General features: G+C 35.9%; 1 protein-coding gene across 2 annotated transcripts in view; it reads left to right on the top strand.

The window, feature by feature from the left end:
* gria1a (glutamate receptor, ionotropic, AMPA 1a) overlaps window positions 1-17887 on the top strand; it is a 75858-nt gene extending 57971 nt beyond the window's left edge. For both annotated transcript variants that reach the window (XM_058397618.1, XM_058397619.1), the window contains 5 exons: window positions 6611-6809; window positions 7032-7276; window positions 10990-11104; window positions 12169-12303; window positions 15805-17887. In XM_058397618.1, the coding sequence (XP_058253601.1) occupies window positions 6611-6809; window positions 7032-7276; window positions 10990-11104; window positions 12169-12303; window positions 15805-15972 (862 nt within the window). In that variant the 3' untranslated portion in view covers window positions 15973-17887. The remainder of the gene's footprint in view (window positions 1-6610; window positions 6810-7031; window positions 7277-10989; window positions 11105-12168; window positions 12304-15804) is intronic.
* The last annotated feature ends 242 nt before the right edge of the window (window positions 17888-18129 follow it).

An 18129-nucleotide genomic window follows, 5' to 3' on the forward strand; every position in this document is an offset into this window, starting at 1 on the left:
GCAGACAAAAAGCATGTCAAACATTTGTGTAAATGGGAAGGAGTTTGCCTAAAAATAAGCATATCATAGATTCTAGATGTCGAGTCAAATCTGGGTAAGGAAACATACCTTAAATTGGTCATAGAGGTAAGAAGACCAAGCAGACCAATCACCCTAAAAGAGTCCTAAACGTGGGTAAGGGAAGCCTTGAAGAAAACCTTCTCTAGAGCACATTCAAACTCAGACTGGTGCGACAGTAGACCTTTCAACATGATAATGAGCTTACGTATACAGATAGTAGTTCACAGATGCTTTTTCATCCATTCTGAAGGAGCTTGCGAGGAACAACAGGATAAACTGCCAAAATCCAGGTGTGAAAAGCTTGTAGAGACATATCCAAGAAGACTTCTAGCTGTAATTGTTGGCAAATCAGCTTCTACAAAGTATTGAACAAACTGTTTGAATATTTTTTCAGTTGAGATCTCAGTTTTGGATTTTTAATTAATTTTGAAAAATCTCTGAAAACATGTTTCTGCTTCATTATTATGGCTAATTAAATGTAGATTAATGGCTAAAATGGCAATTATATCCATTATATCCATAACACAATAAAATGTGCAGCAAGAAAAGGGTATGAATACTGTAGTTCAAGCCTAACTGAAAGCTTGATGTAACCATAGACTATGTCATGCTGGAAATTTTTGATTTGGCTATTATACACTCATTGACATTTCAGGTCAATATTAAATACACAAAAATGCCACAATTAATTAGCATTTCACAGTCCCTTGCATAATTTTTTTTTTTTTCTGCACAGAGGCCAAATCTCTGTCTTGCTTGGTCAAATGAACAGAAACATTACTTTATTAATTCAACTACTCGAAGAGAATTTAAAGTGTGTTAAAATATCCACAAACACATTACATAACTTACGTAAGTTCATGATCTCAGTTAATAACTATACATTCAATTGTGCACACAATTAATAGACAAAAATTTGTTTTATTTATTAAGATTTGCCTTGCTTTGATGTTACATGAATACATGTTATAAAAAAATATCACATTTTTCAGTAGAAATTTTTATTTTTTGCCTTCCATGGTTCAGGAAAAAGGCTATAGTTTGTACATTATTTCAGAGAAGTGTTTTAACAATTTGGGGTTGTCAGTGCTGGATTGTCTTGCTATGTCAGGTTGTTTGAGAATGCTGTTTTGTCTATATATACCATCAGGGCTTCTCTATCAGCAAGAGTAAGTTTCATTTTATCAATTAGCTTAATGTTTACCTAATACCTAACCCTTGTAACCCTTTAGCTACAAGCCCTACAAATTTCTTCACCATCAGCACCACTGATGGCTGACCTTAACTCAAACATATACCCAGTACTGTCCTTGTTATAGCTGGCATGAAGTTTGTGAAGTTGGGACGAGAAAACCTCCCCATTTGAAAATGCACTTATTACACAACGTGTATTACTCTGACTTCCTGTCCATGTGCTTGTCTTTAAAACAGTGTCTAGACACTATTAAAACCTCTTTTGTACAAATCTACAATCTGGCAGCTTCAGAGAACTCCATGCAGGTGTTTTCAGTCTGAATGAGATTAATAAGCATTAACTGCTTCAGCAATTTGAGCAAGAGTAGCTCATCTGTAGCACCACTGTTACTTCTTTGCACTTTTGATAGATACTGACCACTGCAGTCCAGGAACATTCCTCAAGAGCTGCAGTATTTCGAGATGATCTGATCCTGCTCTGACCCATGCTCTGAGGTGCCATGTTGAGGAGATAATCTAGCTAGCTAGCTAGCTATTTCTAGTGTCTGAAAGATGTTTGGGCCACATTCAAAGTTGGTGTCTTAAATTCAGAATGTAAAGTGGTTATGCAGGGAGTGTTAACAGTATTCAGATGAATCTTATGCAAATGTTTAAGTTACATTTCTGGGCAGCACCTTCAGATTATTGAATTTACTGTTTCCAAGGTCTCTCTTGTGTGCTCATCATCAAATATTTGCCTTAAGGGGGCTACTAAAGCAGATCTCTTCTTAGTTATCATTGGAAAAATGATAGCTTAAACTAATATTATTAATATAACAGTACAATAAAAAGCAACGATACACATAACTATCTATGGTCCAACTAATGATTGGCTTCAGATCAGATCTGTTTTCCATAAATTTTTCTCAATTGTTTTAATTTAGGATTCACTTACATGGGTTTCACACACATACCTTTTTTAAATTAACTGTAATTAGCATTGTGGCAGCAAATGGTAGAAGAAAGCCTGAAGGCAAGGTGCACTGTAAACCAATTGAACAATAAATGCACTTAACTGTATTTAAAATATTCTGCATTCGGGAACTCTTGTAACTATAATTACAAATTTATGTATTTAATTAAAAAATGTGTGGATGCCTGAGAAACCATGTACCTGGAGAAACTTTAACATTTTCTACTGTTTCATTTTAGACTCTTAATCACAATTAAGGTTGTAACATTTTAAGTTCAGTTCAGTTGAATTTTATTTATATAGCACTTTTAAGAATAGACATTGTCACAAAGCAGCTTTATGGGATTCCACTTACAGATTTAGATCTCTAATGAGCAATCCAAAAATGACACTGGCAAGGAAGACATGAGGAAGATACTTTGTGAGGAACCACACTCAAATAGGATACCAGCCTCTGCTGGATGACATTCGATAGTCTGATTATAAATCATCAATGCTGATCAATTCTAACTTGTCAGGCTTCATGCTACTTGTGATAAAATACAGCAGTGGCTCATAACCACAGACAAGTTAAGAGGTAATGACACTTGAATTAATGCTATATGCTACTATGTAATATATTAATTAGTGTAACATCAACAATACAGTCAAGCAGCTTGTTTTGAGCAGTTTTAGAAGTCAATTTGTTATACAGTGTTTGAGGTAAAAAACCACACAAATGGCAGAACCACACAAAATGTTTATATAGTAAATATTTTCTCAGCCTTTGTATGGTAGAAAAGTATTTCACACATATTTATTCTGTACGAATATTTTCTACTCCTTACTGTAATTCCCTGCTCCTTCTTGCAATCTGTGCAATGTACAGCATGTTATATAGAAATGACTCTTTGTGAAGTTTGTGTTGAAGGTTGTGAATAAGTGTTTGATGAACATATTTGTTGAATAGGTGACGTTAAATGAGAGTCTTAGCATAACCTGCCCCTATGGACAAATTGCCACAGATAAGATAGCTAACTACACTACAAGCTACTAATATAAAGTAGCCAACTATACTGAAGCTACTTTGTCAAACTTAAGCTAACCCATTTTCGCTGTGACAGGCACAATTGTACATTAGAAATATAAATGTGACATGCTAACTGGCAGCCAATTTATGCAGGTGCAACCAAAGACAGCCAACGTTCTGGCAGTGTCAGAAAATATGGTTAAAATGATGATTGGTTGAAAGTGAGTGCTGCTACGATACTCGTCTAAAATCAACCAGTAGGAGGACTAAATGTGATTACACAAAACAGGGGCCTGCTACAAACAGTAATGGGAATGGTAAAAAATGGTAAATATATGGGATTTAAAAGAAAAGAATTCTTATTGGGATCATCTCTTACAATGTGGCAGAAAAATAATTGTGTAAGACCTATGGAATTGTACACTGTGTAAATCTGTCTTTAGAAGAAATAACTGTGGCATATTCATTTTATTATGGAGCAGAATTTTTGCACAAAATTAAAAATTAACCTTACTTAACTGTGAAATAATAATAATAAAAAGAAAATTTATACCATTCAACACTATGCTTTGGTCAGCAAAATGCTGTTCCTATAGGACCATGGTGCAATATTACACAGGACAATAAATACATAAAAAAGTGAATACAAAAGACAACAGAATAGTGTTTTGCAGGAAACTTACTGCACAATGAACTGTAATCTATTTTGTAGTATAGCAGCAATAAATGTAGCAGTGATATTACCAGCAAACAATTCTCATAAATAAAAAGTGGCTTGTGCAGGTGTGTAAAGGGATAGTGAGTGGCTCTCTTCAGCCTCCACAGGAAGTGGAGGCACTGCTGGGTCTTCTTGGCTAGGCAGGTGTTGATATTCCAGGAGATGTCGTCTGTCATGTGTACACCATGAAATATGGAGCTTTTATTTTCACCATATTTGTTCCATTGATGTGCAGTAGTGAGTGGTCTACTCGGGTCATCCTGAAGTCAACATTAATCTCTCTAAGTGATCGAATGTTGTCTCTACACCATTCTACGAGCTGATTCATCTCCTCCCTGTGTACTGACTCATCACTGTTGCTGATGAGGCCCATAGCTGCAGTGTCACTGTAGTTAAGTGTGATGATATGATGTGTGAACTGTACATTGCAGCACAGTCATGATTCAGCAGGGTAAACAGCAGTGGACTGAGCTTAATGTCCTGAAGAGCACCAGTGTTCACTGCAGAGATGCTGATCCTGATGGACTGGGGCCGCCAGACAAAAGTCTAAGATCTAGTTGTAGAGGGGTAGTCAAAGCCTAGCAGGCTCAGCTTTTCAGTTAGTTTTGTAGAATGATTGTGTTTAATGCTGAACAATGAACACAATCCTTACATAATTGTCATTTTTGTCCAACTGAGTCAGAAAAAGGTGGATGCTGGCAGATATGGCGGCCTCTGAAATGGCAGGCATACTGAAATGGGTCCAGTGTAGTGGGAAGACTGCTCTTTTTGTGTTATATTACTAACCGCTCACTTCATGATGATAGGTGGGTTCAATGGACCTGTAGTCATTCAGGTAGGACAAAGATGATTTCTTCGGCACAAGGATGATAATGGTCATTTTTGAAGCAATCATTGACAACTGCTTGGCTCCTTAAGTTTTTGAAGATATCTGTGATGACATCCTTCAACACCTGGCCAGGTGCATTGTAAAGACCTGCAACATACTCTGGACAGAGTATTCCTGATTTCTATAGCAGACAGACAAAGTAGATGGTCTGTGGGTATTGTGGTCTTTCCTGCCAGCATGTTGTGCTGTGCTTCACATCTTGCATAGAAGTCATTTAGTGGGAGCCAGGAGCAAGGCATTATCATCACAGACAAGAAATATATTTTTTTAGTACTTGATGGCCTGTATGCCTTCTGACATGTGTCCTTGGTTTTTAGGAAGTGGCCATAGATACTTCACCTTCCTGATAACCCAGTATGGACTGTTGCTTATTGTGCACATTGGTCTGCCTTACTCAGCATATAATGCTATAACTTCTGATCACCCTCTTCTCCAGCTTTGTAATCAGTAACAATAAAAAACATGACCTACCTTTAATTGTGTTCTTAAATTGGTGCTGAATATTTTGAATGTTGACAGAATTCTCATTTTCCAAGGGCACAGGCTACAGACAAATAAGTATCAACTGCCATGTGAATCTTTCAAGCTCATAAACAATAATAAATGTCATGTTTTCTTTACCAGAAAATGCATCCTAGCTGTACAGTGCTGTTACTCTGCAGGAAGATGCATATAATACACATATATGTGCTGTTGATCTTGGTTCATTTCAGATACAACAGATTATTTTATTCAGAATACAGAGTGTATTACATTGATAGCTTGCTACAAGAAAAATTACATCAGACATCATACTCATTGCTATTTGCAGCTACAGTAGCTACTTCCTGGAACTATAGATCATTACAGTCCAAATGGCAGCATTAAATTAGGGATGTGTCTGCTATAATAATTGAGTATTGAGTTGTTATATTATGTATAATATTGAAAATTTAATGTTGATTTATACTACTAACATTTACTGCATGTTCCATTGACTGGAGTACCATTTGAATAGATCTCTGCACATCTAAAAATTTATAAAAGTGCAGTAAATGCTAATTTAATTTAATTTAATTTAATGCCTTGATTTAGTAGGCGTCTTTTAAAATTAGTTTCTAGGTAATGTCAAGAGTATCATTTTAAATACTTTAGATGACATACACAATCTCAGTATGTCTGTTCACAAAGCAGACACATTTAGCCTTTTTGTCTGCTGCATTTAGCCTTTATGTCTGAATTTTCATGATTAACTAGGCCTGTCAGTCTGATTAAAGTCTGATTACCTCCAGAATGAAAAGCGAGAAAATTGCATTATAAGATTCTGATCCTTTAAAGATTCCACTCTAGTTACACTGAAAGATGCCACCACACTGATTGTATTGATTTCATTTACATTTATTATGTAAAGATTAAAACATTAAATTAAACATGTAACTAAGATTTTAAAAAATGTGGAACTATTATTATTTATTTATATCATAAATTATTTTATGAGTCATTCCTGAGTCTTTATATTATTTACTTGTAATTATCTTGACCAGATTTAATTATCTTAAAGTGATAGGGTAAAGTAAACAAATGCCTTGACCACCTCTTAGTTTACATTTGTAAACTAAACTTATGTGAAATCAGTACAATAATGACAGTTCATAATACAATAAAATTAATTCTTATAAAGGTTGTGATGAGGTCTGTCTCATGACCTGCTTGCTTTAAGCAGTTCTGACAAAGGCCCCTGTATTGACATTTTGATACAAGGTTCTAACTAAGAAAAGCATATTTGTGTTGTGCCTGTTTCATTTGTAGATCTCTCTCTGGCCGGATTGTGGGTGGTGTCTGGTGGTTCTTCACCCTCATCATCATTTCGTCCTACACAGCTAACCTGGCAGCCTTCCTCACTGTGGAGAGGATGGTCTCCCCTATCGAGAGTGCTGAAGACTTGGCCAAGCAGACTGAGATTGCTTATGGTACACTTGATGCTGGCTCGACCAAAGAGTTCTTTAGGGTAAGGAAATAAATTTCATTTACAATTCATATGTTTCAGCAAATGAACCCTGAAAGATATAATACTCTATGTTTGTGACAACAATGGATCTTTCCTTAAATGTTTAATTCATTGTTCGTTGTATCACTGTATTCTTTATGTTATTTGTGGCCATTTATATTTTTCTACACAATATAATCTTACATGTGAAAATCCTTCTTAGTCACATTATTTTTTCTGCAGAGGTCAAAGATCGCTGTGTTTGAAAAGATGTGGTCCTATATGAAGTCAGCCCCATCTGTGTTTGTGAAAACCACTGATGAAGGAGTGATTAAAGTTAGGAAGTCTAAAGGAAAGTATGCCTATCTGCTGGAGTCCACCATGAATGAATATATTGAACAGCGCAAGCCCTGTGATACCATGAAGGTGGGAGGGAATTTGGACTCTAAGGGTTATGGTGTTGCTACACCAAAAGGATCACCACTCAGGTAAAACACAGCACCATCTCATCTTGCAAGCAAACTGTGTGGACTTAGTCCATGACCTAGTTAACCAGAATTAATGTATTCATTGGTAAAAGACACAGTCACTATAGATAAGGGCATCTGCCAAATACCATAAATGTAAATGTATTAGCAGTAATAGTACTTGTAGTATGATAATGAAACAGGCAGGTAATCCTGAAGACCTTTCTTTAATTAGTCCATGATTAGTAGTAATATTAATACAATTGATCATCATACTACTACTACTACTCATTTGATTTAGATTGCTGTAATTTGCGGACTGTAAATGAAATTGTAAATGTACTTGGTATTGTGCTGTACACTTTTATTGATTTCATTTACATTTAGGACATAAGGTTTGAAATATTATACAGTGCAAATAAGATTAAAATTATAAATGTAACCTTGACAACTATGTCTATGTGTCTCAAAGGAAAAGCAGTTGCACATTTTATTTTAAAGGCACTGGCCAACAAATCCAGAGCATGAATCAGGAGATGTAAGAAGTAAACAGTGAGAAGTCAGGCAATCAGCAAATAACTGTAGCAGGGACAATCCAAAACACAGAGTACCAGGAAACAGTATAGGATCAAAATCATAAAGGAAAAAAATACACTGTGTTACTTTGGGGTGTGTGTGAGAAAGAGAGAGAGAGAGGGAGAGAGACCTGGCACTAAATCTTCACACCTGTCTTCACACAGCCCTTAATAGAATTAAAATAGTTATTAAAACATGTTGTGCTTTCAAGTGCCTTGAATTCTGTCTTCAAATGTCTCCTGTGTACAAGTCTTCCACAATTTAACTGTAAAGGTACTTTTGGCCTTTTGTTCATGTTAATGTTCTTAGCAATTTATTTGATAGTATACAAGTGGCAAAATTATTTTCCATTTTCTTAGCACATTATGAGACTGCAGCATGTAGCTTCGATCTCCATGCCGCACAGTGGCTTGTGTGGGCGGATGGTAGATGTGTGTGGGTTTTTGTGTGCGTGTGTGTGTGTGTGTGTGCATGAATCAGCCCAGAATGCATGCAACTCTCACCAAGAGCTGAGGTTTTTGAGAATTTATCTCAAGTACTTGCATAAGAAAGGGTGGCATACTGTTCAGAAAGCACTTTGGCACCCTGGCAATCAACACTAGTGTCCTGTATTTATGCACTAAACCTGCATCACTCAGTGCAAGCTCATAGTTGGCTTAGATTTAGTGATTAAAAATATTTTTCCCTTCATTATACTTTTTTAAATCATATGTGTTTTCATTTGAATCTTATGTATGTTATGAATGACATTAAGATATTGGTACAGTATACTGCATATTTACAGACTATAATAACATCAGTGTCCCAGTGTCTTTCATTTTTTAGCATGACCTCATGCCACTAAGACATTACTGCAGATCGGATATATCCAGTTCAGTGCAAAAGGGGCTCAGAAGGGCAATTTAGAGCTGCTAAAATAACTTCAATAAACTCTACCTCCCTCTAATAAGAAAGGCTCCTTGGGGGAATGACCTCTTAGCGATTGTACTGTTATATTTAGGTCACCTTATAGAACATGGAGTGAGAGACAAGAGATGAAATGACAATGGCTACAGGATGTCAAAAAAAAGACCTGTTTTCAGCATGCCATGCAATACAAAAGTTAAATTTTATTCAGTATTTGACAGTCATCACTGCTTCAGCAAGAAGTACAGAGTCTAATAAATGAATATGCACTTGTCTGCCTCCACATAGTGCTGTGATGGATGGAGAGACATTTAGCATGCTCCTTTTAGGGCCATTTTTGTCTGAACTATGGGCTGTGTGAGATGCACTCTGCCAGGTCTTTGTTCTTCTGTGATAAACTAAAAAGGTTTATTTTTGGTTGAACTGTTTAGACCTAAAATGACGTGCAAAAAGATGTGTAACTACTATTTTACTAGTATACAATCAAAGTTGGTGACGTAACTTCAAAAGGTACATTATTATTTAAGTCAGTATTCTAGGCACCACATTCATTCATCTTCTATACCTGCTTTATTCCTAATTAGGGTCACGGGGATCTGCTGGAGCCTATCCCAACACACATTGGGCGAAAGCCTGGACAGGTCGCCAGTCCATCACAGGGCCACATATAGACAGACAACCACACACACTCACCCCTATAGGCAATTTAGAATTACCAGTCAACCTAATGTACATGTTTTTGGACTGTGGGAGGAAACCGGAATACCCGGAGGAAACCCACGCAAGCACAGGGAGAACATGCAAACTCCACACAGAAAGGCCCCTGCCTGTTTGAACCTTGGATTCGAATTCCAATTTTCTTGAGTAGTGGTATCCAAGATGGGGTTTTTCAATAGCATCTTGTCCACGTCCTTAAACCATAAGCACTTAACTGTAAAGCTGAAAAATTATAACTGGGGATACAAAATGTGCACTTTAAGCAGCAGTATACTTTTCTTGCCGTCACATGTAATACATAAACCCTGAACCAAAAATGTGAAGTGCTAGGTTGTATTTTGACTTATCACATTATTTTGATTTAATAATATCAAATTGTTTTGAATTCATAATGATTATTTTAATATATTATTTCAGTATTTTCAAATTAATATCTCATTATGTAAACATAATATGGTATTTTGGCATTGTTTTAAATTTAGAATTTGTTAGTTATTATTTATCTATTTATTCATGATGAGACAAATTCTTGCTTACATCAAAACACTTATGGCATCAAAGCCTACTTGTTTGCACTGTTCCTTATATTAAATTTCATTTTATTCATAACTAACATTGTTATACTAATGTTTTCATGTACATTATGGAGTGTTGGGCAGTAGCATCAGCACAAATATTTAAGTAGTTATACGTTAACAACACAGTGCATTTTGATTGCCCTTGCACATTTTAATTGTCTATTTTCAGTATTGTACTGTGGGCCACAAACAAGGTAAACTAACTCCAAATGATCGATATGTCTCTGCCCTTTTATCCTTATCAACCAGCTCCTTTTCTCACTACACTCAATAGGGTCAGTAAAATCATCTCAATTAAACCACAGCAAACTGTCATCAAACTGAATGCAAACTTATATTCCTCTCTTTGATATTCTGTCTGGCATTTCTCGCTTTAGGAAGAATGTGCTGTGTTTTACTGAGTGACACAATCACTTCCTACAGACACAGGCATAGACCATGTTTGTTTGCATTGCTGAAAACCTTACTATACACTGTGCTATGAAATGTCAGTCTGTGCCTTTGAAATGTGATTTGTGTGAAGCACAGAGATGAAGAGGTGCGCAACATAAATATTGAAGAAATGTTTGTTGAATTACTTGTATTTTGCCTTTAATCGTACTATGAATTGCAGAGATAATATTAAGTTATAATATTTGACCCAAAGCTATTACTATACTATACTATACTATACTATACTATACTATACTATACTATACTATACTATACTATACTACTATATCTGAGCTTAACCTAACCATAAGTACTTTTTAACAAATGTCATTAGTTGTCCAGATAACCATATTTGGCTGTGCTAATATATTGGATTTGTCTCATGTCTCATCTTTTACAAAACATCACTATCAAGAATATTGTTGTCTATAATTTTAATACATTAATTAATATGCCAATGTCTTGCTGAACAGTGGGTGATGATTCTACCTATAACTCTTCTTGTTATTGTCTTATTGTTTCAAGAAACCGAGTAAACTTGGCAGTGTTAAAACTGAACGAGCAGGGCCTGTTGGACAAATTGAAAAACAAATGGTGGTACGACAAGGGCGAGTGCGGCAGCGGAGGAGGTGATTCCAAGGTCAGTCCCAATGTGCTAAACCCAGATAGATAGATAGCAGAAGCAAATGCTACACAGCGACTGTTTAAAAACAAAAAATCAACATAAACAAAAGAAAAAAAAAATGTGAATTTACATTTATTATTTATTCTTCTATGGGCTTTAAAGTGATGCATTAAATCATGAGCTTATAAATGATGAGATTCATAAACCTAATGCAGTAGCCTCAGGGAGCACATTTATGCATTCTTTTCCACAGATTTATGCTAATTGTCTTAGGTTTTAATTAGCAGCACATAATAAACTGCATTCAGAAGTTCGGTTTGCACTGCACAAGCAGTGAATTTAGTGGCAGTATTCACGTCTACACATTCCTCTTACTTATATATATATTACTTATATGTTTTTGTCTGTAGTTTAAATTAAAGAAGTAAATAAATATAATGGTCTAATTCTTAACTGTCAGCATGAATCCCACTGTATCACTACAGTGCTGTCTAAACAGGACTAGTGGACTAAATGCAATTATGGAGCATATGGAAAAGTGGCATAAATTTTTAAGGTCCCTGGTCACGTCTCACCACGTACCTGCATGGCACACACTGCCTCCTATTATTATACTGAACAAGCCACAGAGCAAGCATGAACTAATCCCCTTTTCCCTTTTGATTGAAAGATGGCTGTTAGGCAGAAATCCCATTATGGTTTTTTTGCCCCTAATAATAGTCACTCTAATAAGCCCTAAAAAGATTCAATTATAACTCAATTTCACCATTTACAACCAGACCTTATTCCAAGTTGTATACTGACCATCGTTAATATCCAGCACTGTAATTACTAGCTGAATATAATTATATATAAACAACCAAATTCATCTGTGTTAGTGTTAAACATCAAAATAAGAAGACAATAATTAAAGGCTAACAAATTCTTAAATTTGCTGAAGTATTCTTCTCATTCATATATTCATATCTATTCAGTTATGGTTTGTGTATGTAGGTAAATACTGTCTTTACCTTTTGTGTCTGTGTGTATATATATGTATATACAGTATATATAAAATGTGACTGTATCTCCTCCTGTAGGACAAGACAAGCGCATTGAGTCTCAGTAATGTGGCCGGAGTTTTTTACATTCTAATAGGGGGCCTGGGCCTGGCAATGCTGGTGGCACTGGTGGAATTCTGCTACAAGTCTAGGACTGAGTCTCGCAGGATGAAGGTGTCTGCTCTGCCTGCTTTGGAGGCCACTTACACTGACCCACACTGTTACAACATATACAGTGCCCACACAGTTCAGATTTAAAACCCATAAAGCACACACCCTCTCCACCATCTCTTTTACATTTTTTCGGTAGTTTGTGTGTCTCTCCTCTCCACCTTTTATATTCTCTTCTGTCTCTCTGATGTTTCCATCTGCCCTTGCATTCACTTGTTTTCTCACTATCTTTGCTGTGGTTCTCTTTTTCCTTTCACTTCCTAATTCTCTTTCCATTAGTGTTTTGGTTATCCTGGGTTCCATCTTTCTCACCTCTCTGTGCTCTAACTAGCCTGGCTGTACAAAGCAGTCATGTTAGTGCACATAACACAGCCTTTGTTCGCTTCCAAATAAAGAACAGAGGCAATAATGCCATGTGTTCAACTCTCTCTGAACAAAAAATATGTTTCCACCTAGACTAATGACTGCTTATTATTCAAAAAGAGACAGCATGTCTGCCTTCTCATAATTTGGCACTCATAGACTTGCTAAATATGGCATCCACTCAGAATCTCTCTTTAAATATGTAATCTGCTTTCTCTGAAATCTTATCAAGATCTAATCTGTAACTATCTGAAATCTGATTTAAACTGTGCTGATTTTAATTGATCTTAATCGACTGAGGAGCAGTCATTAAATAACAAATGCAAATCTTCATCCCCTCACTTCATCATCTTCAGATACCTTATTCTACTTTATCATGACCACTCATTCTATTAATGGCAATTACTCAATATAACACCCCTGTGATAGTTAGAAAGAAATTACACACTATAATAGAATAGGTTTAAATGTTTTTTTGCTTGTTTATTTGATTACAGGATTCACATTTCATATTTCATATTGACAAAGATTATGAATTTCTTTGAGCAAGCAAATTAGTCTGCAGCAGGTAGGTAACTTAATCCTCCAGTGCAGTGAAATGTATTATGATTAAATCATTTCCAGATTGGAGATATACAATCACACAATGTGCTAGTTGGCATCAAGCCCTTTAGGTTTGCTTAAAGTGAACTGGCAGCACCATAAAAGCAATAAAAATACACCACTTCTTACATTAGCCTTTATTCATCACAGATAGGTCAGTTCTAATAAATCTGGCTCAGGCAGTAGTGCTATTCAAATACACAAAGAGATCATCACATGGAAACTCATTCATTTATAGGAACTTGTATGGTAAAAGCTCCACAGAATTGGAGACTAATAATAACAACAACAATAATAATAATAATAATAAAAAGATTAACATTAACATTATATAATGTTTAACCTATAATCATTGATATGGTGACAACTTTTGTTAGGAAGTATTTATTGGAAGGAGTCTCAGTTGCAGCACTTTGTAACAGTCACAGTCTTTGCGAAGTTTATCACCACAGGAAAGTATTCAGAAGAGTAGTTTATGCTTTCCAGTTTTTCTGAGAGAGAGAGAAAGAGAGAGAGAGAGAGAGAGAGAGAGAGAGAGAGAGAGGTTGGTGAGGATAGAGTTGAAAACAGGAAATAACATATTTCTTCCCCAAATGTTCTACAAAATTTAACTGTAAAGCATTAAAATGCAGGACATGTCATTTATTCATAAATGAAACCTGTAATCAATGGCAAATCCCTGTGATATGCACTGAATAACACAATCAAGTGGCAGCAGCACAAATCATAACATAATGCAGATACATTACAGTTAACGTTCACAACAAAGATCAGAATGGATGAAAAGTCTGTCTCTTTAAGCTTAACTGTGGCATGGATGTTGGTGCCAAACTGGCTCCAAACCTTGAAGTGGATGGGACACAACAGCAGAAGACAACTTCATATTTCACTCCTGTCAGCCAGAAACAAAAATCTGAGGTGGTCATGCTGTGGACTGGACAAAGACCAGGTGAAATTTTTCTAATCACCTGTCCAGTTTTGTAAGCCTTTGCTTAAGATTCCTGTTCTTGGCTGACAGGAGTGGAACCCAATGTGGTCATCTTCTGTAGCTGCTGAAGCTTATCCAGCTCAAGGTTTAATGTTTTATACATACTTTTGTGTTCACCACAGTTGTAAATAGTTAATATATGAGTCACTGTATAGTTCCTGACTGGAACTATTTGAGCAGTCTGGTCATTTTACTCCTAACTCTCTTATCAAAATAATATTTCCACCCAACTTATTCAGTGTTTTTTGTTTTTCACACCATTCTGAGTAAACTCTAGAGACTGTTGTTTGTGAAATTCCAAGGAGATCAGTAGTGTATGAAAAAAGCAGAGATCCCATGTTTTTATTCATTCTGATGCATTTGCATGATAATTTGCATTTTTTTTGCATTTGATAATTTGGGCTGCTGCCACAGGATTGCATAATTAAATAAGTGCATGAATAGCTAGGTATACATGTGTTCCTAATAAAGTGAACACAATGAGTGTATTTTTTACCCTCTTCATTTTTACTTCTTTCCTCATATCATCATCAGACTACACATTCCTGAATGTTCTCATTTTATTGGCTCACATTCGGACAACCTGCATAAATTTGGGTGTGGTGTTTTATGTAAATCTGAAAGGGAAATGAAGCATTCCATATGACATGTAATGATTAGTGGGCAGAGGCTTGTTCAGCTGAAGCTGATTCATTATTTGCAAATTCACCTTTTATGTTGATGTCGTAAAGCATGAATCAAACACAGATTCCTTCATACGTTATTCCATGCAGTCAAATCTGCATTCATTTCTAAGCTGCTTTGCTTAATGTGATGATTCCTCTCAGTTGTGGAAAATTGGGAAATACTTCATGCTCATCAGCAGTATCTAAGCTCAGTATCTGTTCATACGTATCAGTGCCATGTCAGTCTGAGTTTTTTGTGAATAAAGTCAGGCAAATAAAAAAAAGTATTTTGTTTGCAAAATTCCCCTCAAATAAATTTAACAGTATAAGTATAGAAAACCATATAAAATAGAACAAAAATGTTTCATGTGAAGGTGAAAGCTCAAGTGAACAAGAGAAGGTGAAAGCTCCTGGTGAATGAAAACATTAATTATCATTATGCTGTGCTGTAGTAATTCCAGCATTAGTCTTAACACAAAAAAATGTCTAAAATTCATTCAAGGTCATTCGTCAGATTGTCAGTTATTATTATAACATTATGAGATAAATAACCACATGAATTTCTGTCAACTCCAGAAAAAAAGCCACATAATTTTTCACTGTTGCCTTAGCTTTATGCTTTCTGTATGATGTTTTAAATATATGAAGTTTAATGTAATTGCAGGGCTGTGAATGCACAAAAAATAGAGCACAAGTATGAGCTCTGAATTTTATTGTGTTAAAAAAAACCCTGTTTCATCATTAGCCGTATCTGTTTCTCTTGCTTATGTGCGTATGTTGCATAGTGCAATTGACAGCTTATATCATCTTTTAGCATCTTTTTCTAAACCAGCATTTATGCAACACTTCCATACTGTGTCTAACTCTACCCATGTCTTCATCCAGCAATCCATCAATGATGCCATGCGCTGCACCACACTGACCCGGATGAGTGGCAATGGCAGCGGTGGGGAGAATGGTCGCATCATGGCTCATGACTTCCCAAAAGCTGTGCAGACATTACCGTGCATGAGCCACACAGCCGCTATGGGCCTTGGAGCCTCAGGCATGTGACTGATTCTACACAGACACAGCCCCCCAACTGACCAGGGATGCTCTGTACTGCCAAAATGAACTCTCAGACTGCTCTCTGCCTACCTATGAAACATTTTTCTTATATAAGAAAAAAGATCCCAAACGTTTTGATGGTGAGAAAAGAATACAGAGGAAGATTTGCTGTGCAATATGATGCTGAGGGGACACTTTTTGGTAATGTTCATTTACAAAAAAAAAAAAAAAGTTGTGTCGGTGCCATGCCAGTGTCACAGAGCTGTTTACTTCTGTCTTTAAACGTGCAATATTTTGGTTTATACCGCTGTTCTATAATGTTGTCTCCTACCTTATTTCCACCAGGAAAAAGGATCACATAAAATGTGTTATTTTGCACAGATTTATTATATGGCTTATATGTTTTAATGACTACAGAGAGTCTGTTGTATGGACTAAAGTTTAAAAAAAAAATGCACATAGAACCTAGAACTAGTGGACAATGTCCTGCCATGATTAACTTTGCTTAGCCTAATTTTAACAAACATATCAGATTATCTGTTAATAGTGTAAATAGTCTGATGTAAATCTTAACCTGGGCAATGGGAGAACATTTGTTGTTGATCAGTAGAGCATAGCATACTGAACATGTTGATTATCTTGCTGTGTATTTTTTTTTTCACCTCAACAACCTTGCATTGCTGCTACGCCTCATTTAAGGTGCCATACCTCATTTGTGCCAGGATTGACTTGGAAGTGTGTTCAGTGTTTGAATCTGCAGTTTCATCAAGAGCATTTGCAGAAGGGCATTGGCAAAAATGTTACAAGCTACTGTGGATAAAAAGCTTTTTTTTTTTTTTTTAATTATTTTACCCATCTCATTTAATGTAATTTTTCTGCCCTTCAAATATAGTATGATCATTCATTTATACTGTGCACAGAGCCAAAGCTAAGCCTTTTTGAAGTGTTGCTACAGTATAGATGTCCTTTTGATACAATATTCTTTTTACATCAGTCTATTGCAAATGAACATTCCTCAACTGCCTTGTACTTCTGAAAAAAAAAATTGATGTAGGAGTGACCTGAAAGAGAGTTTCATTTTAGAGTCCAAAGTCTATCATTTTCTAAGTTCTGAGACTTTGTATGGAGCAAATGCTGATGGATGTGGGCCTGCCTTTAAATTCTCTCTCTGCACTCATGCTTTAAGAATGGCTCATTGATGACTCCTGTTTTTAACCAATTTTTAACTTGTAGAGAAAAAGCTCGCCACTGACAGTGGAAATTAGCTCAAGATCTGTGTTTAACTCATTTTTGGGAAACCAGCTCTCAGAGTGAGCTCGATTCTGATGCATTGAATTTGAAATAAAGGAGCTTCCCAGGAGTACTATGCTTTTTCACGCCACACATTGTGCTTTGTCCTCTGTGTAAACAAAGAGTGCTTTGTACTCCACTCGTTCTCTGTTTCTAGCTTCTTTTATGTCTTTTATGAAGGCACAGGAGTTTGGGCTGCTTTGTGGCCTCATGTTCTGAACATATTTTATACACAGTAATAGATTTGTAATGGCTGACAAAGACAATGAATAATAGTATAGTAAGGATTTTTGAGTGCTGTAAGATTTGCTGTTTTTCATATGAACTGGTATGTTAAGGCAATGCAAAGAGATGTGGTTATTACAGAGATAAGAATTATTGAGAAGTTAGTTGAGATACTTTGTTTCTGGTTAACAGTTTTACTCTTTTTTGTGGTTGTGATGCAGAAACGATCTTCTGTGCTTACCCTTCATGATGATGTGATTTGTTTATTTATGTTTGTTTGTTTGTTTGGCTTATGTTGATCATAATGAAGAGGTATGGTTGCATACAAATGGTATGGATGGAAACCATATTAAATCAATAATGAGTAAAACATTTAAAATAAAAAGAAAACTCTTTTGTAACCAAAGTCAGATGTTGGTTGACGTTTTTTGTGTATAAACAGGAAACATTTTGCTGGGATTTTTTTGTCATTTTGTTTCTCTGACCACTGTATTTTAGGCTCCATTTGGGACTGTTGTTGACACACAAAAAAGCTCATTAGGATCCCTGCAAGTCCCCATTAGGAAAATCCAGTGATGCTTTCATCCAAAGCATCTTACAGCTGTGACAAACTCCATCCTAATTATAGAGTTGAGGGATGAAAGCATT

Source organism: Hemibagrus wyckioides, linkage group LG08 (assembly GCF_019097595.1).
Source record: "Hemibagrus wyckioides isolate EC202008001 linkage group LG08, SWU_Hwy_1.0, whole genome shotgun sequence".
Taxonomy (NCBI): domain Eukaryota; kingdom Metazoa; phylum Chordata; class Actinopteri; order Siluriformes; family Bagridae; genus Hemibagrus; species Hemibagrus wyckioides.